The 22734-nt window shown below is 62.9% G+C and overlaps 1 protein-coding gene across 5 annotated transcripts; it reads left to right on the forward strand.

Moving 5' to 3' along the window:
* Nucleotides 1-2266: 2266 nt before the first annotated feature.
* STK11 (serine/threonine kinase 11) lies at nucleotides 2267-22512 on the forward strand. 5 transcript variants are annotated; one of them, XR_005531064.1, is made up of 11 exons: nucleotides 2272-3296; nucleotides 11896-11979; nucleotides 13136-13225; nucleotides 13978-14110; nucleotides 14190-14326; nucleotides 15415-15542; nucleotides 17660-17717; nucleotides 17939-18135; nucleotides 20526-20744; nucleotides 21095-21237; nucleotides 21492-22512. XR_005531064.1 is itself a non-coding variant. In XM_039248190.1 (10 exons), exons 1-9 carry the CDS (start codon nucleotides 3007-3009, stop codon nucleotides 20726-20728), a joined length of 1320 nt encoding a protein of 439 aa, XP_039104121.1. In that variant the 5' UTR covers nucleotides 2309-3006; the 3' UTR covers nucleotides 20729-20744; nucleotides 21492-22512. The 5 variants fall into 5 exon arrangements, 3 of the variants coding, with proteins under 3 accessions (XP_039104122.1, XP_039104123.1, XP_039104121.1); XR_005531065.1 differs by lacking the exon at nucleotides 21095-21237 and having other exon boundaries at nucleotides 2309-3296; nucleotides 21492-21952; nucleotides 22196-22512; XM_039248190.1 differs by lacking the exon at nucleotides 21095-21237 and having other exon boundaries at nucleotides 2309-3296.
* Nucleotides 22513-22734: the final 222 nt, after the last annotated feature.

The raw sequence follows: 22734 nt of genomic DNA on the forward strand, positions 1-22734 counted from the left end.
GGGTGTGGGCGCCTTGTGTTTATACCTTCGTCTGTGGTTGGGTATTTGTCCCCCCCCCACTCTTGGCCGTCGTTGAGTCCTGCTGCTGTGAGCACACAGTGTGCAAGTCTGTGTGTGCACTGTGTGTAAGCCGGCACTGGCAGGGCCCGAAGCCGCATGTAAACGCCATACCCAACCTTCTGACTTTTTTCCAAAGTGACCGCACCATTTGTAGATTTCCAGTTTCTCCACATCCTTGCCAACACTTATTATTGTCCATTGTTGTTTTTTTTTTTTAATTTTTAAAATGTTTATTTTTGAGAGAGAGAAAGAGACAAAGAGCGATCAGGGGAGGGGCAGAGAGGGAGACACAGAATCCGAAGCAGCTCCAGGCCCCAGCTGTCAGCACAGAGCCCGACGCGGGGCTTGAATTCAAGAACCGTGAGATCAGGACCTGAGCGGAAGTCGGCACTTAAGCGACTGAGCCCCCCAGGCGCCCCGCTTTTTAATATCTTCAGGGTTGGTAGTGGTAACCCTTCTTTCATTCCTGACACTGGTCATCTTTTTTTCTTGGTGAGCATAGTTACGAGTTTTGTCATTAAAATGAAAAATCTTTTCAGAGAACAATCTTTTGGCTTCATCTGTTTTCCCTACTCTTTTTCTATTTCATTTTATTGGTTTCTGCTCTGGCATATAGAAGAATTCCCTTCTCAGCAGAATTTTGGGTTTGCTGGTCCTGCTGCTGAAGTGGGGCGCGGCCCCTCCCTGCAGAGTCACGGCAGTCCCCCTCCGTGGGTCCCGGAGGTGAAGACACCCATGGGCCACAACCAGCCACGTGCACTCGGGCACATCAAGTTTGCACGCAGCCTCAGGGCATTCACAGGTCCCAGCCCGGAGCCCAGACCTGATAACACTGCTCCCCGAGTTTCCACTTTCCCGGCCGTCGTGAGCCAGGAGCGTCACACGAGATGTGCAGACGACGAATCCGGTGCCGAGTCCGGTGCCGAATCCGGTGCCGGAAAACAGAAGGGAGGGATTTTCAACCTCGTCCGCCCACTCGGTCCACTCTGCACCCCGAGCACTGTTGGCGCCTCTCGGGTCCAGCGACTCCGCAAGGGCCTCTGGCCTGGAATATGCCACCTTGAGCCACTTTAAAAAAACACATTCTTTAAAATCTTTATTTCGGGGGGGGGCGGAGGGAGGGCGAGCGAGCGCGCGAGCAGCGGAGAGGCGGAGAGGGAGACGCGAAATCCAAAGCAGGCTCCGGGCTCTGCACAGAGTCCGACGCGGGGCTCAAACTCACGAACCGTGAGGCCACGACTGGAACCGAAGTCGGACGCTTGACCGGCTGAGCCGCCCAGGGGCCCCGGGCCACGTTTTTCTGTAGCGATGTCTGAAGTAAGCTCTGCGCCAACCCAACGTCGGGCTCGGAATCAACGCTCCCCAACCAGCGGGGCTCGCACGTTCCACCAACGGAGCCCGCCGGCGCCCCTCCCTGGGGCTACTGCGTGACCCTTGCCCCGGCCTCCGAGAGGTCTGTGGGTGAGGGGCCCCTCGAGGGCTCTGCATGCCGCACAGCTGTTCCCAGGTGGCCGTTGTCGCTCCAGACCTCCGAAGCGAGTCCCGAGCCCCTCAGAGGTCGACTCTGCGGGTTCGTCTCCCCGCGCCCGCTTCCCGCCAACCCCCCCCACCTCATGACGGGCGCCTCCGCGGGCCAATGAGCCAAGCCGTATTCACCCCCGGGGCGGGGCCGAGAGCGAGCCAATCCCCGCTTGGGCGCCTGCCTGGGTCCAAACGGCCCAATCGGCAGCGCCGGTGGGGCGGGCCGCGAGGCGGGGCCTGCTGGCCCAGCCAACGGGCGGACACGTAAGCGGCGGGAGGGGCGGGCCCCCACGGCGGCCGTGCCGCGGCGCGGCGGCGCAGGGCGGGGGCGGGAGGTAAACAAGATGGCGGCGGCGTGTCGGGCGCGGAAGGGGGAGGCGGCCCGGGGCGTCCGCGACTGAGGCGGGGCGCGGGCGGCAGCGGCTGCGGGCGCCGGCCGGCTCCGCGCCGCCTTGCATGGGCTGGGCCCCCGCGCCGCCCCGCCTGCTCCACACGTGCGGCGGCTGCGGCGGGGGCACGCGCCGTCCGGGCCCCGGCGGCCTCGGGAACCCCTGGCCCGGGCCTTCGGCCTGCGACGCCTCAGCCGCCCGGAGCCCTGCGGGGCCCCGCGCCCCGCGCCCCGCGGCCGACGGCGTTCTCGGCGGAGAGCGAGCGCGGGCTGCCGTTTGGGGCGGGGGACGACCGCTCCGGGGTCCCAGGCCGGTGTGGGGGCGCCCCGGCGGCGGCCGGCTCCAACGGAAGTTGCTCGCCGCGGCGGGAGGGCCCCGGGCAGCCCCCAGGCCCCCCGACGCGCGCCGGGGGCTGGCGGGGGCGGACCTCGGTACCCCCCGCGCCTTCCGGACAGGCACCTGCCGCAACCTCGGGCCCCTGGGACGACGGGCCCTGCGGGGAGCCGCCCCCAACAGCGCGCCCGGCCCCCAGCGAAGCTCGGCTGCCCAGCCTGGGGCCCTGGGGCCGGCCGGCCGCCGCGGGGCCCTCTCTGGGCGCGCGCCACGGCCCCCTGGTAATGCCCGTCCCGAAGAAGACTTGGTTTGGCCGCAACGGTGTTTGTCCGAGGGTCTAAAGTCCCTGGAGGATGACCTAGCACTTGGAAGCCCCACCGGCCTCCTGAGGGCCCCTGTGGACGCGCCGGCCCGACCCGGAGCTGCGAGGCGGGCAGGCACCCAGACTTGCGACCCTCCGCACCCGCGGGTGCCGGGGTTCTGGGCCAGGCGCGCCTCTTGAACTCACGACTAGTACAATCGTTTCTTTTCGAAGAAAGGGTTTCCTTTTTTTTTTCTTTGCGTTTTTGTTGTATTTTGGTTTTTTGGGGGTTTTTGTTTTTTTTTTTTTCCTTGGAGAAGGGAACTTTCGAGGGACAAAAGGAAGAACCGCTCATCGGGGGGAGTAGATAAGGAAGATAAGGGACGCCCGCCAGAGCGCAGGATGGATGTGGCCGACCCGCAGCAGCTGGGCATGTTTACGGAGGGGGAGCTGATGTCCGTGGGGATGGACACGTTCATCCACCGCATCGACTCCACGGAGGTCATCTACCAGCCACGTCGCAAGCGGGCCAAGCTCATCGGCAAGTACTTGATGGGGGACCTGCTGGGGGAGGGGTCCTACGGCAAGGTGAAGGAGGTGCTGGACTCAGAGACGCTATGCAGGAGAGCCGTCAAAATCCTCAAGAAGAAGAAGTTGCGAAGGATCCCCAATGGGGAGGCCAACGTCAAGAAGTAAGTGTGGGCTTCCTGGGTCAGCGAGCGGCCAGCCAGCAAGGTTGGTCATCTTCCGTCCTTCCCTTTCTTCTTTCCTTCCCCCCCTTTTCCTTCCCTTCCCCGTTTCCTTCAAACGCCGAGGTGGCCAGCAGGCTCTCGTGTCCTTCTTGCCAGGGAGAGTGTCGCTGGAAACCTGCCTCATTGCTCTCACGAAGTCAGGCCGTCTTGTTGCAGCTGGGTGTCCCGTTTCTTCGGATGCGGTGGCAAAGCCTTTTTTGGAGGGGGGCGCGGCCCCCCCCCCTTCCCAGCTGTCCAAAGAATTTAGGTGCCCAGTGGAACCAGCCAATGTTTATTTGGCCCTGAGAATCTGTGTTCCTGAACGGCTCTGGCCGCCACCAGCAGGTTTTCTGCGCAGCGTGCAGCTGTTACTAGGGCCAGGCGAAGCGCGACTTGTTTATCCTGTTGGAGGGGAGCCCTGCGGTGGCCAAAAATAATTGTTTGCACTGGCTTATCGGTCAGCAGGGGGTAACTTAGCCCTTTCTTGCTCAGTTGGGATGTGACCCTGGACACATCCGTGACTGCAGGCCCAGGTGACTCCCTGGGAGAGGAATCAATCAGCTCGTGTCCTGGCAAACTTTTTACCCAGACTTTCCTGGGCGCCCGTCAGCACCTGGGCCTTGCAGAGGTCTCCAGTCTGCACGCAGGAGGGTCCCCGCAGATGGTGGGGGCCGTGTCTCCATCCCTCTTGCTGGATCAGGAGGGCGTGCCCGTCCTTTCCGCTGCCACCCACTGGGACTCCACCCTGCCTGGGCACTGCTCCTCCCAGCCTCCAGTTTCCAAGAAGGGGGTTATCTAGTGGGCCAGGTGGCAGGACTGACCGAGGACCTTGGACGTCAGGGTGTCGGCCCTCCCCCCAGGCCCGTGCTATAAAGCGCTGCTCCCCTACCCGATTCACCTCCCCTTTCCCGGCCCCGCCTGCTCTCACCCAGGAGCTGAGCTGGGTTCATTCGCTCTGGCCGGCCCAGGTCCGGGGATGCTGAAATTGTGGATGGGCCGGAGAATGCAGACTGGACGGGCTCCTGTGTCGGTGCCCCTGCTGGTCGGTTGGCGGCGTGGTCCGGGGGCAGGGCGGGCCGCGCTTGCATGAGGCCTCGTTCCCGTCTTCATGCCCCGGCCTGGGATGGCCGGGTGCTCTAGGGCCCGTCGATCAGTTCTCTGCGCCCGTCTCTTACCTGTGACATAGTGTTGGATGAGGGCCACCTGCGGGCTGGGGGAGACTGAGGCGGGGGGCTGACCGGCACCCTCGTGAGGTCCAAGCGACCCCTCAACCCAGAGTCAGAAATCCCACTCAACTGCCGCCTTCTAGGTCACGTTTTCTCGTCAGGATAGAAGCACCCGGGATTGTACGGCCTCAGGCTGCTCTCTCCTGTGGGGCGTGCTCTCTCCTGCTTCTTGGACCCTGCCCCTGGCACAGCCCCTCTCCCGATGTCCAGGGTCCATCTTCGTCCTGCTGCCTCCCCTCTCGCCCCCTGGCACGTCTCAGGGCGCGTGGCTGAGCTCCTGGTTGGAGGTGGCACGGGCCCGCGGAGGAGCTCTGCGGCTGGCCACTGGGCCCCGTGCTGCTGTGGCCCCAGGCTCCTGGGAGCAGCGCCCTGAGGTTCCCATGGTCTCACTCAGGGGCCTGCGCTGGGTTCCGGCACCAGCTGATCTGCGGCAAGAGTCCCCCATGCCCACCCTGCCGAGTGTCCTGGGGCCCCCGGTGGGAGCAGAGTTTTGAGGCCCCAGGACTCTGGCCCCCTGCTGGGACTGTGGGCGAGTGCCTGCCCTGCTGAGGCACAGGATAGGTGTAGAGGCCAGATGCAGTGTGAGTCCTGACAAACGCACACACCCAAGGTCAAGTTAGAGGGCGTTTTACCGCCTCTGAGAGCTCCCTTGTACTTGTGGGAGACACGAACCAGAACTTGACTGGGGGGTGCTGAGCCCCGGCCTCCCAGTCTCCGTGCTCTTGACGGTCAGCCAGGGCCCCAGGCGCTTGTGGAGACACGTGGGTACGTGGTGTTGGGGCTGCAAGGGGCCTGGTCCCGAGGTGTCCGTCAGAAGAACCTGAGGGGAAACCAAGGCCAGGGAGGTGGAGTGGTTGGGGGTCCCCAGCTGGCTTGGCCCTTAGTGTAAGGTGTCCCAGTTGCAGGGCCCTGTGCCAGCCAGTGTCCATTTCAGCAGCTCGGGGCCTGGCTCTCAGGGGAAGGAAAGGGGTGTCCTTGCAGGGGGAGGTCTGTGCTCCTTGGCCGGCCTTGCTGCCAGCCGGCTGCGGAGGAAAAAAGGCTCCTTTGTCTTTGAGAGGCTTAATAAACCCCAATAGCTTTCCTCCAAGTGAAGTGCCCGGAACTGTCCAGACAAGCCTCTGGAGTCCCAACTTGGATCAGAAGCTTTTTTTCTTAAAGAATGACGTCTGTGATGAAGGTGGGGGGGGGACAGCCCGGGATTTCCCTCCTGTCGTGTGGCTCCCTCCCAGGAAGACCGCCTCGGTCTGCACTGCCCCTCTCCCTTCTCGCTTGTAAAATCCAGCGTGTTCTTGTTACAGAGTGAGAAAGTTTCAGAAAGCATCAAGAAAAAAAAAGAGTCACTTGTGATCTCATTTTGCTGCATTTCCTTCAAGTCTTTTTTTGTGGTTTTTAAACCTGTCCAAGCACTTTTTATACACCTCCATTGTTTTTAGGGAAAAAAGTGGTATTGTTTTTCTAAAAGGCAGTAGAATCACCTAGATTGAGCCCATAAAAGCTGGGAAGAGGGTATTTGGTGGGGTCTCCCTCCCTCCCTCTCCAGGGACAGGCGAGGCGATCCGCTGGCGTGTGTCCTGCTAGTGGGGTTTTGTGCAGGTGTAGACAAGACTGCACATCCGTCCCGTTTTGGCATGGCTGTCTCCCGGGCCGCAAGCATCCGTGCTGGAGCAGTGGGCAGGCAGCCGCGGGCAGCAGGTGCACCACTGAACGGCTGTGCCCACGGTCACGACCGACGCTGCAACTCCTTTTTCAGAGTTGGGTGCATCATACAATGTTCTTTGTGGGCTTTTTTTCCACCAGTTCTTTAGGAACGTAAAAGTCGCTTGCTGCTTACTGGCAGGTGAAGTTGGCATGTAAGGTCCGGGGCAGTCACTGGGGCGCCTGGGGGCTCAGTCGGTTAAGCGTCCGACTTCGGCTCAAGTCATGATCACACGGTTCATGGGTTCGAGCCCCACGTCGGGCTCTGTGCTGACAGCTCACAGCCTGGAGCTGCTTCAGATTCTGTGTCTCCCTCTCTCTCTCTGACCCTCCCCCGCTCATGCTGTCTCTCTCTCTCTCTCAGAAATTAAAAAAAAAAAGTCTGGGGCGGTCATTGTTGCCCCGCAAGCCGTGGTCCTTGGACCCCTCCCGGCTGCCGGGTCTCCATGTGGTCTTGTTGGGGCGGCCGGGCTCCACACCGGGTCCCACCCGCCTTGTGCTGGTGGCTCTGTTGATGAATTACCTTTTGCCACATGCCTTGATAAGCGCAAGGGTGCTTGAAGGGCACGTCACCACATGTGGAGTTTTGGGGTCAAAGGTGCGTGTGTGCTTCTGATAAGCTGTGTCCATACTGCGGGTCCCCCAGCCTCCCCAGTCGGTCTGGTCCAGCCATATGCTCCATCTGCGAGTTTCGGCACCTGGTGCGGCAGTGGCTCCGTACGCGGGTGCCGGGCTCCAGGCTGGGGCTGCCTCGTGGTGATCGGCAGATAGTTGGATCTGGGTGGTGAACGGTTGGGATTGTAGTGTGTTAGGATCAGAGACCTGGACTTTGTCGGGTCCTGTTCTTGTCCCAGGCGGCCTTCACAGGGTGCCCCACCCGGTATCGGGAGCCCGGGCTGGCTGGGTGCCAGAGGTGGCAGCAGGAGGGCGTGGTCGTCCGCTGCAGCTCTCGGTGACCATCCTGGCACCCTCCTGGATGTCCACTCCTTCCCTGGCTCGGGCTCATTGCGAAGTGTGTGAGCTCGGGGCTGTAGGTAGGGAGCTAGGCCTCGGAGCACACGGGACGCTGGCGGAGGCGCCCCTTATTCCAGATCTGCCATGTGACTGAACTGCAGTTTATTCTTTTAAAGACTTTATCGATACGGAACTCACATACCGCATTTATGGTGATAACGTGATTCGGTGGCATTTAGTACTTACACGGATTATGAACTCTCAACGCTGCACAACTGGGGAAGGTTCCATCTCTCCAAAAGCAACCCCATCCCCATCAGCCGTCACCTCCACCCCTTCCCCCGCCCCTCCTGTGAGCCCCTTCCTGTCCGCGGATGGGCCTGTTCTGCACGTTTCACACACGTGGACTCACACCCCGCGTGGCTTCTCGTGTCTGGTTCCCTCCCTGAGCGTCGTGTGTTCGGGGTCCGTCCGCGGGGCGGCGGGGGTGGGCGCCTCACTGCTGAGGGGCGTGCGTGTGTGCGGTGGATGCACCTGAGGGACGTGCGTGGTGGACACTGTCATCTGTGGGCGTGCGCTTGCACGGATCCACCACGTCGTGTTTACCTGCCAGTGGGGTCTTCAGGACGTACCCACTTGATGCCTCCTGTGAGTCGTGCTGTTGTGGACGCGTGTGCACTGTTCTCTGCGCAACCTCCCTTGTTTTAGTCTCCCTTCTGGGACACCGTTCAGAAGCATCAGCAGAGGGGCTGAGGTGACAGGATTTTGCTCGGTGTCCCTCTGCCAGCTCTGCCATGGCCTCTCGTCTGCCTCTCGGGAGCCCGGTGGCCCCTTCCTTGTCTGAAAGGGAGTGACATGCAGGTCGCTCTTCGGCTGGCGCGGCCTCGCTCTGGGCCTCGTGGAGCCGGTGCTTCTCAGGGCAGCAGGCCGGTGTCTGTCGCTGTTTGTTTTGTTTTGGGCCGACCTGACCGTGAAGGCAGCAACTTCTCTGTAAGCTTGGATGACTTTATGACCGTCATTCAGCTTTTCCTCTAGTTAATCAACAGGTCGGCTAAGCGTCCACTTTGGTTGGGGAGCAACCCTGGGCAGGTCCCAGGCAGCAGCCAGGGGTGGAGGTTGTGACCACAGGCACTGAGCTTGTTGGGGGGTGGCGGGCCGGAAGGCACCACTTCCTCTGCCTCCACTTCCTGCTCTGGGCTGAGCGCCTCGCCTTTCCTTTCTCATTACACATTGTTTTTCCTTGTGTTTGGACCCAAAATGTAACCCGTAGGGGACACTGAAAGTACAGAGGTGATTCCTGAGCAGAGGGCTCGATGTGCCCTCCTGCACTCGCCCGAAGCTCTGGCCTGCGGTGTGCGGGCAGCTGCCCCCCCCTGCTGGGGTCTGACATTGTGTCCGTCCTTTCCTGGTAGAGATAAGGCAACTCGAGTGCTCGCTCATGGTGCTCTGATCACAGTGAATCAAATAAACAAGTGGACCGCCCATCACACCCACGGTGGGGCCTCCTGGTTACGTCAGAGCGTGGACTTTTTTTTTTTTTTCTTTTTTAAGAACAAACTTTTCGGGGCGCCTGGGTGGCTTAGTCGGTTAAGCGTCCGACTTTCGCTTGGGTCATGATCTCACGGTTCGTGGGTTCAAGCCCCGTGTCGGGCTCTGTGCTGACTGCCAGCTCAGAGCCTGGAGCCTGTTTCAGTCTGTGACTCCCTCTCTCTCTGACCCTCCCCTGCTCACGCTGTCTCTCTCTCTCTCCTAGAAATAAATAAATAAATAAAAAAAAAAAAAAAAAAAAAAAAAAAAAAAAAAAAAAAAAAAAAAAAAAAAAAAAAAAAAAAAGAACAAACTTTTCGTATTTCGGAGGACTGTTGAGCTGTTTCACTGCAGAGGCAAGGGTGCTGTCCTGTAGTTTGGATTCGGGTTTGTGCTGTTATCGTCTCGCAAAGGATGAATGTGGGGGGTAGAGGGGGAGGCATGGAGGAGGACGCAGGGCTGTGGGCTTGCCTTCCTCGTGCTGAGGACCCCGGTGGGCTTTCTCGGGGCCCTGTGACTGGCAGCGTGGGGTCAGCACTGTGGTCCCAGGCTCCGCCCACCGGCGTCTGCATGGAGCTCGCCAGACCCTGTGGTCCTGCTCCCCCTCGGCCCCACAGGTGCCCCCATTCAGCTGGAGGAAAGAGAGCCCCCCTGGTCTCCATGCGTGCATTTTATCTTTATTTTATTTCTAGATTTTTAAGTAGGCTCCACACCCGATGTGGGGCTCGAACTCACAACCCTGAGATCCAGGGTCACACGCTCCACCGACTGATCCAGCCAGGCCCCCCGTTAACACGTGCATTTTAGTTGTGTTGCAGGTACCTGAAGTGATCTCTTTGGGTGAAGAGGGGCCTGAGCAAGTTGCCAGGGCCGGGAGGGTGGCACAGACGGGTCGAGGAGGCACTGGACTCCCCAGGCTGCAGTCCGTTGACCGGAGCTGTCCCGACATGGGGCACAATGGCGTTCCGGTGCCGTGGGCTGTGCTGCCTGTTCCCGGTCCTGGGCGCGGTCTCAGGAAGCTGGAGCTTGGAGGAGTCGGAGTCTGTCTCTGTGGCTGACCCCGTCGGTCCCCACTGGGCGTGCAGGGCTTGCTAGCTTAGCTCCCGGCCTGCACATGCGCCCTTCTCTTCTGGGGCTGTCTCACTCCTACACCTTTGCTGAATCCACCTGGGCTGTCGACCCCTTGATAGGCATCCAGGCAGCACCTGGCCATGACTCCAGAGGCTGCTGGGGGTGGGGTGGGGCTGATGGTCAGCCACCCCCCATAAATGGGTGTTTGCGGCCACCCTGTGCCTGTTGGGTACAAATGGAGGGTGATGGGCCAGTAGGTGGAGAGTCCCACAGGGAGCAGGGCTGGGGCAGGCAGGGCAGTGGCATGGTTGGGGGGGGGGAAGGGGCATGGGAGGAAGATGGGGCCTGAGTTCCAGGACGTCCTGTGCTTGTCTGGAGGGGCTCAGAGCGGGACTGGGGGTGGCCTGAGGGTCTGTTCCCACCCATCACGGACCTTGATCCTTTACAGCAGGGGACCATCGTTCATCCCTCACCGACACCACCTGGCCTCCAGAGGACAGTGGGCCATGTTTGGGGACGTCTGTGGCTGTCAGGGGTTGGGGGTGTGGGGATGCTACGGAACTAGTGTCCAGGACTTCCCCACCAAGAGTGACCTGCCCAGAATGTCAGCAGTGCCGATGGGGAAAACAAGGGTAGAAATTTCACTGTGCCTGGAACCCTCTGCTAGGGGGCTGGGGAGTGGGAACGGGCTTTGGTTGGTGAGTTTGTGGGAGAAGTGACGGCAGACCTGTGCTTTGTTCTGTGCGTTGATGGCCTCTGGGTCTGGGGTCTCTGGTCTGGGGTGCGGGGCTGTGCGCACACACTGTTTCCAGGGCCCTGGGTGGTTCCAGGCATTGCACCGCAGAGGGCCTGCACTGGGGAGGGGGGTGTCAGGGACATGGAGGGCTGGTTGCCGGAGGAGGCCCCCTGGAGGAGGCGGCCGGGCCTGAGTCTGTGGGGAGGATGGGCTCTCTCGGCCATGCTGGAGCTTCTGCTGAGGACTTCCCGCAAACCTTCACCGAAGTACTACTCACCACTCTACAGTTTGGTGGCATTTAATGTATTCGTGGGGATGTGCAACCGCCGCCACACCCTTACCTAGTTTGTCACGCCCTAAAGCAACCCCATCCCAATCAGTCATCACCCCCCCCCCGCCCCCACGAGCCCCCTCCCGCCCGTGGAGGAGCCTGTTCTGGACGCGTCACGCACGTGGACTCGCACCCCGCGTGGCCTCTCGCGTCTGGTTCCCTCCCTGAGCGTCATGTGTTCAGGGTCCGTCCGCCTCCTGCCTGTGGCCGAGGGATGTGCGTGTGCGCGGTGGACACGGTCGTCCGTGGGCGTGCGCATGCGCGGTGGACACGGTTGTCTGTGTACGTGCGCAGTGGACATGTTAATTTGTGCGCGTGCACGGTGGATGCACTTGCGTGAGGTGCGTGTGCGTGGGGGACACATTGTCCGTGTCTGCTCGACCTTCGGTGGACACTGGGGTTGTTCCAGCTTGGAGGTTTCCAGGCTTCTGTGTGGACGTGTTTTCGGCTCTCACGGGTACAGTCGGTTCAGCTGTCGACCTGCAGCTTCCTGAGGGGCTGCTGGCCGTTCGCCCCACAGCTGCCGGCTATGAGCCCCCCCGCCCCCCGGCCCTGTTCAGACCCTGGGGAGACGAGGTGGCCGAAGGCCATCAGCAGAGCGCCAGCGCTGGGCACGGGCTGGGGGGCGTGCATGGGGCCGGGTGGGCCATGGCGTGCGCTCTGGATGGGCCCCGCCCGGACGGGAGCAGCGGAGGTCTCTTGGGCGCTCTGTCCTTCTGTGGGGCTGCGGGGCGCCAGGGAGAGCAGGGGGTGCCCGTGGTCACGGTCCAGCCGTGGCACCCTCCCGGGGCTTCGTCCCCACGGAGAGGCACAGAAGGGATGCAGGGAGAACGGGCATAGCCTGGCCCTGCTGTGTTAACCGAGCCCCCGGTCCTGCACAGGGTGGGTGCGCTCCGCAGGACGCCCTGAGGGCAAGCTCTCTCTCCCCGGTGGTGTTCTGAGCAGGTGGTGTTCTGAGCTGGCGCGGCACCTACCGTCCTAGCTGGCCGGTCTGCTGACGCCTCTGCTTTGTACCCGCAGGGAAATCCAGCTTCTCAGGAGATTACGGCACAGAAACGTCATCCAGCTGGTGGACGTGTTGTACAACGAAGAGAAGCAGAAAATATATCCTTCTGGCAGCCGGGCTGCTCTGCGAGCGCTGGGTCAGGGCCGTGGGCAGGGTGGTGGGGGGGGTGGGGGGTAGATTAGTAGGATTTGGGGCGGTGTCTTCAGACCCGGATCCAGAACCTGGTCCTTGGTGACTCCAGAAGGTGGGCTGGCACACCCAGGAGCTGCTGCGGCAGCACCAGCCCTGGGCGGCCTTGTCTGGCCAGTGCCACCTGCCAGGTTCCCAAAGTGTCTTTGGACCTTTGCTTGTGTGGATGCTGGGCCTTCTCTGTGTCCTGTGCCCCAGGGTGGGAGTGCTGGATTTAGGTGACCCTGCGTTTTGGGGGTCATAGGCCTCACTCCTAAGTTCAGGGGCCTCATGGAGGGTGCTCTCCTTGCCTCTGGCATTCAGGCTGCACCTTCCCCTTCCTGGCTGCTCTGTTTGGGGTCGAAGGTGGGGTGGGGAGTGTCATTGTGCAGGAGCGCTCCACTGGGAGTGTCCGTGGCTCTGCCCTTTTCTCTCTGGGGATGGGCCTGTGTCTTCAGGGTGGTGTGGCCCCCACAGGCTCCAACTCTAGGGGCAGCTTGTGGGGGCCCCAGGGTAGCCGAGGGCTGATGTCTTTCCACATAGGCGCCTGTCACTGACTTGCTGGGCACAGAGTGACAGGCTTTCCAGCGTCTCCAGCATGGTGCTCTCAGGGCCATCTCTGGTGGAGACGTGGCCGGAGGCCTTGACCTCTCCTGCTGGCCTGAGACACAGCCGCCTCCAACCTGGCCTGGCTACCCCCAGGCTTCCCTCCCCTTCGCCCCACCTGCCCCTCCTCCTGCCCTGCAGCCTTTGTCTCCTCACCTCCTGCAGGGCCAGGGGTGAGGCAGGAGCCCCTCAGGGTGTCGAGAGCTTCTTGTGGGCCCAGGGGACTGAGCCCAGACAGCTCACCCACGTTGACCCCGAGAAGGTCAGCGGAGGGGCAGTGACGGCCCACAGGCTGCGTGGTGTCTCTGGGCTTCCCTGTGGTCTGGGGGGCACGCCTGCGTGCCTTTGTAACACAGTCAGCAGATGCCGTTGGGGTCTTCTACCCCACATGCTCCCCATGAGCATCTGCCTGTCCGTCCCCGGGGGTGCTCACCTGGGCTGGGGGGTCTCTGCCGGCGCCCAGATTCCTTAGCCCCGCACGTATATGGTGATGGAGTACTGCGTGTGCGGCATGCAGGAGATGCTGGACAGCGTGCCTGAGAGGCGGCTCCCCGTGTGCCAGGCCCACGGGTGAGTGCTTGCTGCTGGCCCGTGCTTCCCCATCCCTCCCGTGGGCGCAGCCACACCGGCCCCAGGGTTTGGAGGGCCTAGGCCCGTGTTCAGACGAGGTTTTCTGGTCGTCAGTGAAACGGATGCTTCTGTGTGTTTTAAAGCTCAGCTTCAGGGGCCTGGTTTGCAGCCCCCTGGCTATGGGCAGCGGCTTCTCCGTGTATCTGCCTGCCCTGACATGCTCCCCGCCTCAGACTTTGGGACCTCCTGGTCCTTGAAAAGCCCCTGACAATGACCCGCCCTGCCCCAGGTCAGCTGGCCCTCCTGGGGGGTGGGGGGTCGCACTGCTCAGTCCCCTGCTGATGCCTGCGGCATGAGGGGAAGGGGAGCTGGCAGAGTGAGCCTGGGTCCTTGGCCCCAAGGGCTCCTCCAGGGAGGCTATGCAGTCATGTCCAGGCAGAGTGATTGTGGGGACGCAGCACGGCCCTTGGGCTGATGGGGAGCATACAGAAGGGCTGCCTGAGGTGGGGCGGCAGCTGGCGGCCGGGGAGCCCTCCTTTGCCTTTCCCAGGAGGGACCAGGAAGGGCTCAGATTGGCCAGTGTCCCTCTGGTTCCCTGCTAGGCCACCTGCCATGTCATCGCTCTGTTGGTGCAGCCCCAGTGATGCCCAAACTGTAGCCTGCTGTCTCGAGTCCTGCAGCCAAGGGGGACCCGAGGGGCAGGATCACAGCTCTCGGTGGGGTGGGCAGGTCATGGAGGTCGTGTCCCTCAGGTACTTCTGCCAGCTGGTGGACGGCCTGGAGTACCTGCACAGCCAGGGCATTGTGCACAAGGACATCAAGCCGGGCAACCTGCTGCTCACCACCGGCGGCATCCTCAAGATCTCTGACCTGGGCGTGGCTGAGGTAGGCGCGCCTCCTCGTGGTGTGGGTGGGGGTGCACCCGCCAGGGCTGCTCCCTGAGGTCTGCCTGGCATTGCTCCAGGCCCTGCACCCCTTTGCCGAGGACGACACGTGCCGGACGAGCCAGGGCTCCCCAGCGTTCCAGCCCCCCGAGATCGCCAACGGCCTGGACACTTTCTCTGGCTTTAAGGTGGACATCTGGTCGGCTGGGGTCACTCTGTAAGTGCCCATGGGCCTCAGTCCCTTTGCTTCGCCCCCCGCCAGGGGCCCCTCCTTTGCCCACCAAGGACTCAGACCTGTTTGGGCTCCAGGCTTCTAGAACTGCTCCTCTTAGTGTGTCCCCCCCACACACCGTCCCGGGCTGTGCTGGGTGGCCAGAGAGCCTGAGAAACTGGAGCCAAGATGAGGAGCCCCCTGTGGGTTGGAGCAGAGGGGACTGCTCCCCCGCCTTGTGGGACCCTCAGGTCAGCCGTGTGGGGGCGCACACGGACCGGCCTTCCTCTCAGCTGTGAGGGCCCGTGCTGGTGTGTCTGCACCGGCTCGCACCCCAGCCATAGCTGTTGTCTCGGAGCAAGTGTTTCTGTCCTGACTCTGCTGTCATCGTGGAGAAGCCTCAGACACGGCAGGTGGGAAGTGAGGCGGCTGCTGTGTCCCCCCGCTGTACTCCTCCGTCCCTCAGGGCACCTCCCTGTGTGCTTCTGCGTCAGCAGCGTCTGGTGGGCTCCGCTGTTCTGTGGGAGCCCAGGCGCTCACAGCCTTGTGCCTGCCTCATAGGACAGGCCCCAACTTTCCAAAACCTTCTCTCCTGTCTCTTGGCAGGGCCGCTGCCGGCTGGCATGTGTGTTTTGTTTCATTTTTATTTCTTAAGTATTCATTTATCTATATTTGAGAGAGTGAGAGCAGAGGGGCAGAGAGAAAGATAAACAGCGAGTCCCAAACAGGCCTCACGCTGTCAGTGCAAAGCCTGACGGAGGGCTCCATCCCCCGAACTGTGAGATCACGACCTGGGCCGAAATCAGCAGCGGGATGCTTAGCCAGCTGAGCCACCCAGGCGCCCCTGGGTCTTATTGAGAGAGAATTCGTACGCTGTAAGATGCACTCTCTCAGGGTGCACGGTGTGGCGGTTTTCAGTGTTCTCAGCGTGGCTGCAGCCACCACCGGCACCTGATCCAGAGCATTCCTGCACTCATTGTGGGCCCCGCAGCTGAGGGGGGTTTGTCAGGCTCCTGTGCCAGGCTGGTCCCGGGCCGGGGCTGCAGGAGAAGCCCCCGCTGACCGGGCCTCTCTCCTTCCCCTCGGGGGCGAAGCTATAACATCACGACAGGCCTGTACCCATTCGAGGGGGACAACATCTACAAGTTGTTTGAGAACATCGGGAAGGGAGACTACACCATCCCGGGTGACTGCGGCCCCCCGCTCTCGGACTTGCTGAGAGGTGAGGCCCTCGGGACGGCACCTGGGGGGCTGGAGGCGTCGGGAAGGGGCTGCCAGCGGGTGGCGGGGGTCTTGGGGGGCTTCTACAGACCACTGGCCTCTGGAGAGCTGGGTCGTGTCTCTGCAGCCCCACGCCCCACGTGCCCAGCTTGTCTTCCACCACCCCCAAGGGATGGGCCGCTAGTAGAGAGTGGCTGCCAGGTTGACCTGTGAGGCCGAGGCCAGGAGGGCACAGCCGACTTCCTTGGGCCCCACGACCTGCTTGGGCCTTGGTGCCACCCTCTTCTGGGCCCCCAGCCCTGTTGCCGGTCTCTTCCTGCTGCGTGTCCCAGGCTGGGCAGCAGGGGGCGCTGTGCCCCCGCGGCAGCGGGCCTGGCCAGGGCGCGGCCCATCCTGAGGGGCTGGGGCAGCCACAGCAGGCATCCCGAGGTCCCAGGAAGCCTGTGTTTGGGCCCGGCGCGTGATGGGCTGGCACCCCCAGAGCACCATCCGCAGGTATGAGTGGTGCCTAAGGCTTGTCACCCAGATAGCGCCTTGGGGACCGTTTCTGCCTGGTGTCCTCATGCTCTGGCGCGTCACTGGCTTTACGCTTGGCTCAGGTTGAACATTCAGTAGGATCTAGAGCTCCCGTGACTTCAGCTGAAGTGGTAGGTTCCCGTCACTCTGGATGTGCTCCGGAGCCAGAGTCCCTGGTAACCGAGGCAGGCTAGTGCTTATGTTCACGTTCAGGTGGCCTGAGGCGGGGCATGCTGGGCTCCAGCGGCTGCATTCCCAGTGCCGGGCAGCCTGTGCTGCCCCCCACTTTCTGCGGGGCCCTGTGCAGGCAGCCATCCCACGACCTTTGAAGGCGGCTGAGCGTGCAGCCCAGCCCCGTTCCTGCAAGTGCTGCGGCCCAGCCCGCCTGCTGCTCAGACCTGGCTGCCCCCCCCCATCCCCAGCCCCCGCCCCAGTGCTCCTTGGAAGCCCTGGGGCACTCTGGGGGAGGGTTGTGACATCCACCCTCCCCGTCATCCAGTGTGCCCAGAACACAGCCCTCTCCCCCTACTCCCCCCCCCCAGGCTGTCTTCCACCGAAGATCATTGTAGACACGGCTGAGATGGAAGAGGGTGGGGTGGCACTTTCTCTTGGACAGACACCGGCCGATTCATGTTTTCTCTAAACAAAGCTTTCTTTGCTTGGCCTGTTATGTTTCTTTTATCAGTGCTCCAAATAGCCCTGTCAGGCTGTTTAGTTAGATGGCCAGGGGCTTCCGGCCCTGTCGCTTGTCTCCTCCAAGGCGTTTGCCCTAAGGGTGAGGTGGCCCCAGGCTCATGGTCAGCTGATTCCTCTGCATTGCAGCCAGGCCTGCCTCAGGGCCTTTGCACTGGGGTACTCAGTCTGGAGGCTCTTCCCATAGCCAGGACTGGGTGGTTGCCTTCCTGTGTCTACCACCCGGGCCCTGAGGCCTGGGATCCACCTTCAGCTTTCCAAATCACCACATGGTTTGGAGAACAAAGCCGCCCTCCCCAAGCTCTCAGAGCTGCGTACCCCCCCCACCCCCACCCCGTGGAAGGTGGAACTGGAAGCTGCAGGCTCTGGGGTGGGACTTGCCCCCCCAGTGCCAGGCCCTTATGCGAACATCCCTAACATCCATGGCTCACAGCTCTCATCGGCCTCCTGGCTACTGGTTCCCTCTGGCTGCCATCTCGGGGACCGTATGGTCCTGGCTAGCAATGCTGACCACAGCGTCACCGGCCGTTGGTCGGCTGGGCACCAGCAGAGCGCAGGCCTGTGTGTTTGACTTCCCCGAGTACGTGGACAGTTTCTGGGTCGCTGTGAAGGGACTCCTCTGCTCCCTGGCTGCCCCGGTGTCTGCTTTCTACCCAGCGGCCTCCCGGGGTCCAGGGCCGTGCACACCTCGCGTTCACACTGTTCTGGACTGCGCGTTGGCCCCGTGTCGGGGGCCAGGCCTGTGGGGGGCTGGCCGGGTGGAGTGCCTAGAGCACTCAGCGCGGGCTCCCGCACACGTGCCCGCACCACCTTCTCCTGAGGGTGTCCTCTGGGCACAGGCTGATGCCGGGCGGGCCTGGGGCCGCATGCCCAGCGCTGATTCCCCACGCTCTGCTGGTCTCCTGTCAGGGATGCTGGAGTACGAACCAGCCAGGAGGTTCTCCATACAGCAGATCAGACAGCACAGGTGAGTGTCCCGTGTGGGGCCAGCTGCGGTGGTGGGGGGACCTGGGGGTGCGCGTGGTGGGAGTGAGTGGGGGTCTGGGGGTGCGCGTGGTGGAGGTGAGTGGGGGGTCTGGGGCTATCTGGCCACACTCCCCCGCTGGCTTTTAGGGCTGGGCCCGAGGTCGGGAGGTGCCCCGTGTGGAGGGCAAGCCCCCGTGCCGTCCTGACCCATGACTCCCACAGCTGGTTCCGGAAGAAGCACCCGCCGTCAGAGGAGCCTGTGCCCATCCCACCGAGCTCGGACTGCAAGGACCGCTGGCGGGGCATGACCGTGGTGCCCTACTTGGAGGACCTGCACGGCTGCGCGGACGACAATGGGGATGAGGACCTGTTCGATATCGAGGACGACATCATCTACGCTCAGGATTTCACGGTGCCCGGTGAGTGTGGCCGCCTGGCGGCCTGGCCCAGGGTCCCCCTGCCCGCGGTAGCAGGGCTCATGTCCCCGGAGGGGACCCGCCTGTGTTCTGGGGAGTGCACACCATGTCCTGCTGGGCGGTCAGATGGGAGGAAGCCCCTCCGACGGCCCCAGAGGGTCCAGTGGCCCTCCTGGTGCCCGGCCACCCACCCTGATGAATGTCGCCTTGCTTCCCCAGGTGGCGAGGAAGCATCTGAGGCAGGGCTTAGAGAGGAGAGAGGCACGCAGAGGAGCCAGTGCTCAGACCTTTCTGGAGAGGAAGCTGAGGCCGGGGGCACAGAGCAGCTCGGGGCGTAGTGTAGCACGGCCCCCCCAGTGCCGTAGAGGCCAGGCCTGGGCCCCCCTGCCGCCCTCACCGAGAGCCTGCGCTGCTGCCCCAGCGCCCCCACCCCACTCCCTCGCAGCACAAAGCTCTGTTCTGTCCTGGGGCCGGCCTCGAGGGCGCCTGTCGTGAAGGTTTGCCTGCTGTGTATACGGGGGTGATGCTTGTCTCAACCCTTTGTCCTGGCTCATTTGCCAGGGGTGAGGCTTGTAGTGTAGAAAGAACTGTTGTGTGGAGGCACCTGTGTGGTGGGTAGGGGCCCCGGGGAAACCCCAAAGCTGTGCTGCTGCCAGAGCGTGGCGGGTTCGTGTGTCCCGCTCACATGGGGGTGTGCTTGGGGGTCTGTGACAGCCCGTCGCTGTTGGCTGCAGGGTCGTCTCCGAGTCGGTGCCTCCTGGACCCCGAGTTTCTGTGGGCTTTGGCTCAGTCATTCCCCTGCCGGGTCCTGAGACCTAATCCCAGGAGGTGACGTGTGTGTGACCTCCTGGCTGCAGGAGCCCCGGCCTTCCGGGCATCTGTGTCCTGCGGGGAGGGGATGAGGCCCTCTACCTCTCAGACGCGCCGGGGGCATCGTGTCAGGTACTCGTGAGGGACCCTCGCCAGCAGCCAGTCTTCTGTCCCATGCACCCCAAGTGGGGACCCTGCCCGACCCGCAGAACCTTGCCAGACCACCGACAGCGTATATTGGCCCCCCTGTACCCTGTGGCCCGTGTGGGAGGCCAGGGGCTGCCCCTGACAGGGAGGGGAGGGCACATCCAAAGGCGGGTCTCCAGGGTTGGAGCCAGGTGTCCGGCCAGGGGTGTCGTCTGTGTCAGAAGCACCGCAGTCCTGCTCCGGGACTGGTGGGATTTTCTCTGACCGCCTGTGGGTCAGCAGTGGGCTGTGCTAGGGCCACGACCCCGCCCCACTTCAGTCCCAGTGGGGTGCTCCTGCCCAAGGCTCTTGGCTGCTTGGCCTCAGTCTCCCTGGACTGTCCCCTGCTGTGAGGCTATGCCGCTCACCCTGAGAACTGGGTCCCGGACCTTGGGCCGGAGTGGAGATGGGTGGTTGCGGGCCAGGCCCTCGTCCCTTGAGGGCAAGGAGGCCAGACCCTGTGCGCCTCCCCAGCCACAGCTGCTGTGCTGGTAGCTGGGCTCCAGGTCGTCTGTGCAGAGATGCCCCCCCACCCATGGTCCTTCCTCCATCAGATCAGGGCACCTGACCCCCGAGAGCTTTCCTTAGCAGGAGCCTGTCAGCAGTGAGGAGCTCTGACCTAGGATGCTTTGTGTGTGCATAGGAGTTGGTCATGGCAAGTTCCAGAAGCTGCTGAGTCTGGCAACGGGCCTCTTGGCCTAGAGGGGGCTCTGTGTTGGGGAAGAGATGGGCTGGAGGCCAGCTGTGGGCAGCAGGCTGATTTTTCATGCGCTGAATGAGGCACATGGGCCCTGGTAGGTGGGCCAGCCCCTACCTGCCTTCTCTTCCCCCACCTCAGAGCGCAGGAGTTCAGGCCGGCATGCCGCCCCGGGCCCATAGCCCCCGGAAGCCAGCGAGGGCTGGTGCTGCCTGGTGGAGAGTAGGGACTGATAGGCCCCCGGCTCTGATCTCTTCATCCCTGGCCCGGCATGGGGAGCCAGGGCTGGCATTCATGGGAGAGATGTGTGTTGCACACCTGGCCTGAGCCCAGCCAGGTGTGGCCTCCTCACAGGCAAACAGCCTGTGCCCAGGGCTCTGTGCCCCAGGACCTTGGTCCCTTCATCACGTGCTGGGGTGGAGGGTGAGCACTCAAGCCCACCTGAGTGCACACACCCGGCTCACACCTGAGCAGGCAGGTGAGCATGAGCTGGATCCCCCCCACCCCGGCTGGCCAGCCCGGGTCCAGTGCTCCCTTTAGTTGGATGGAGGCCCTGCAGGCAGGGCAGGTGGTGGAGGATCCCGGCTGGGTCGAAAGGACCTAGGCCCGGACAGGTGGGGATGTAGCCTGGGGACTGGGGGGTCCCTGGGGGTGTTGGTCTTGGACCCCCATCAGCCCACACTTGCCCTCTCCCTCCTAGGACAGGTCCCAGAGGAGGAGGCTAGTCAGAACGGGCAGAGCCGGGGCCCGCCCAAAATCGTGTGCGTGAATGGCACGGAGTCGGCACAGCTGGGCACCAGATCGAAGGCAGAGCGCCGGGCCAGCGCCGCCTCCAACCCCACCCGCAAGGCCTGCTCGGCCAGCAGCAAGATCCGCCGGCTGTCGGCCTGCAAGCAGCAGTGAGGGTGGCCGCCTGCAGGTACGCCATTGCGGGGACCCGTAGGCGGCGGGGCGCAGCCATTTGCTGACTGGGGCCAGTTCTGCCCTTCGCTGTTCTGTCTGCGTTCACTGCCACCAGGATCTGGCTCAGAGGTAGAGGAGGTCACTTGCTCCAGAGCCCCGGCTGGGGGTTGGGCAGCAGCTCCCGTGAGCAGGAGGCGGGCCCCTCACAGCGGCAGCCCGTCCTGCCAGCCCTGGGTGATTGATGCTGGACTCGGCCCAGAGGTGTAGGAGGCACGGGGCGGGGGGGCGCATCTTGGGTTTGGACCAGGCTGTCATCCTGGTGGCTGCTCGGTCTCCACTTTCTCTTCCTGACTCCATCTGCCCCAGTCCACGATGGTGTACGTAGAGGGCAGTCAGGCCCCGGGGGTGCCGAAGGTCCCATCGTCTGCTCAGGGTGTCCTTTTCCGGGGTGCCACCTCCCCAAACGCTCCTGCAGTGCTTATCTGCCAGCATCAGAACCAGCCAGGCAGGTCGGGAACTGCTTCCTTAGGGAGGCCGGCTTCCTCTGGGGAGGGTGGTGGTTAACCCCACCGGGCAGTGAGTGAACTACAGGGTGGCCCCTCACATCAGTGCAACCTTCCCTGGTCTCTCTGGACGCCTGGCAGCTCCATGCGATCAGGCCTCAGTTTCCCACTCTATCAGCGGGCCCCAGGGAGGGCCCTGTCTCCTGGGATACAGAGTGTGTTTGCTGGCCCAGGAGTGACCCATCTGTTCCCGTCTGCAGCCTGTCTCATGGAGCCCCAGCCAGGTGTCACAGCCCAGGTCCTCAGTCTTCCCGCCGACTGCTGGCCCGTGTCTGCTGCCCAGAAAGGCCACCACCACACCCTCCTTGCCGACTGCGGTCATGGCTGGGGGACAGCAGGGACTGGGGTCTGGCCTTCCCCTCGTGGCCAGTGGACACGACCTCTCGTTGACTTTGCAGCCCTGCGCCGAGCCCCCTCCCCGGGTGTCGGGAGGAGGGGGAGAGCCAGCACGCGGGCCCCGTGGGAAGCCCTTGCCATGCACTTTACGTTCAGACTACTGGTCCTCGCCCCGCCCCTGACTTTTTACTCCGCTCCACGTTAGCGCTTCCCACACTAGTGACGTGTTCAGACAAAGCGCGGCCACAGCAGGAGCCGATGTGGAGAGCAGGCCTGTCAGCCAGCACGCCCGGGGCCCGGGCGCCTGCCTTGCTGTTGTTGTTTGGTTGGTTCCTTTTTCTTTTTCTAAGAAAAAAATAAAGCAGGTGGATTTGAGCTCTGATTGTGAAGGGTGTTTGGGAAGGGGGTTGGGTGGCCCTTTTGTGGGCTTCACAGCCCTGGGGGGCAGGCTGGGCTCTGCAGGCCTTGCCGGCTGGCGGGTAGTCAGGTGCTGGGACCCGGGGCCTCCGAGGGGATCGGTCTTTGGCCACCGGACTTCAGTCCTCTCAGTGGTGACCCGTCTCCCCAGCGCTCACCAGGGCCCTCTGCTCAGCCCCAGGGCCCACCGCTCCACAGTGGGGCAGCGAGGGACGGGCCTGATCGCAGGGCCCTGGCCCTCTCCCCAAGGTCTCTGTGCTCCTGGGTCCCCAGAGAACACCCGGACTAAGCAAGAGTGTGCAGTAAATATTTATAATCAACCAGAAAACAAACACAACGAGAAACTCCATCACTGGATGGTACACAGACGGCACGAAGCTCCGAGGGGCGGGGCGGGGCGACTCGGCCGCAGGCGAGGGCTGCCCCATCTTTTGGCAATAAATAAAGCTTGGGAAACTTGAAACCTTGGCCTGTTGGGTTTTGTGTCTCAAAACAGACTCCTTGCTGCTCTTTGGATGGCGCACCTGCGGGGCGGGCGGCGGGCGGCCCACCCACATGCTTTGGGGGGCGTGGGGCTCGGTCGGCGGGAGGCGGTGGAGGCTGGGCCGTGTTATTGCTCGGAGGGGCGCGGGCTGCCGCCAGCACATGCCGCGGTGAGGTAAACAGCGTCGGGGCTTCTGCGGCCGCGGC

Source organism: Hyaena hyaena, unplaced genomic scaffold (genome assembly GCF_003009895.1).
Source record: "Hyaena hyaena isolate Hyena2069 unplaced genomic scaffold, ASM300989v1 scaffold_302, whole genome shotgun sequence".
In the NCBI taxonomy this organism is placed as follows: domain Eukaryota; kingdom Metazoa; phylum Chordata; class Mammalia; order Carnivora; family Hyaenidae; genus Hyaena; species Hyaena hyaena.

What these genes read in the sequence shown, in the direction of transcription:
- STK11 (XM_039248190.1), top strand. Translation starts at nt 3,007, where the DNA reads ATGGATGTGGCCGACCCGCAGCAGCTGGGCATGTTTACGGAGGGGGAG. An exon ending in TGGTCGGCTGGGGTCACTCT is followed by an intron (nt 14,327 to 15,414) that starts GTAAGTGCCCAT and finishes TCGGGGGCGAAG; the next exon opens with CTATAACATCACGACAGGCC. An exon ending in CAGCAGATCAGACAGCACAG is followed by an intron (nt 17,718 to 17,938) that starts GTGAGTGTCCCG and finishes TGACTCCCACAG; the next exon opens with CTGGTTCCGGAAGAAGCACC.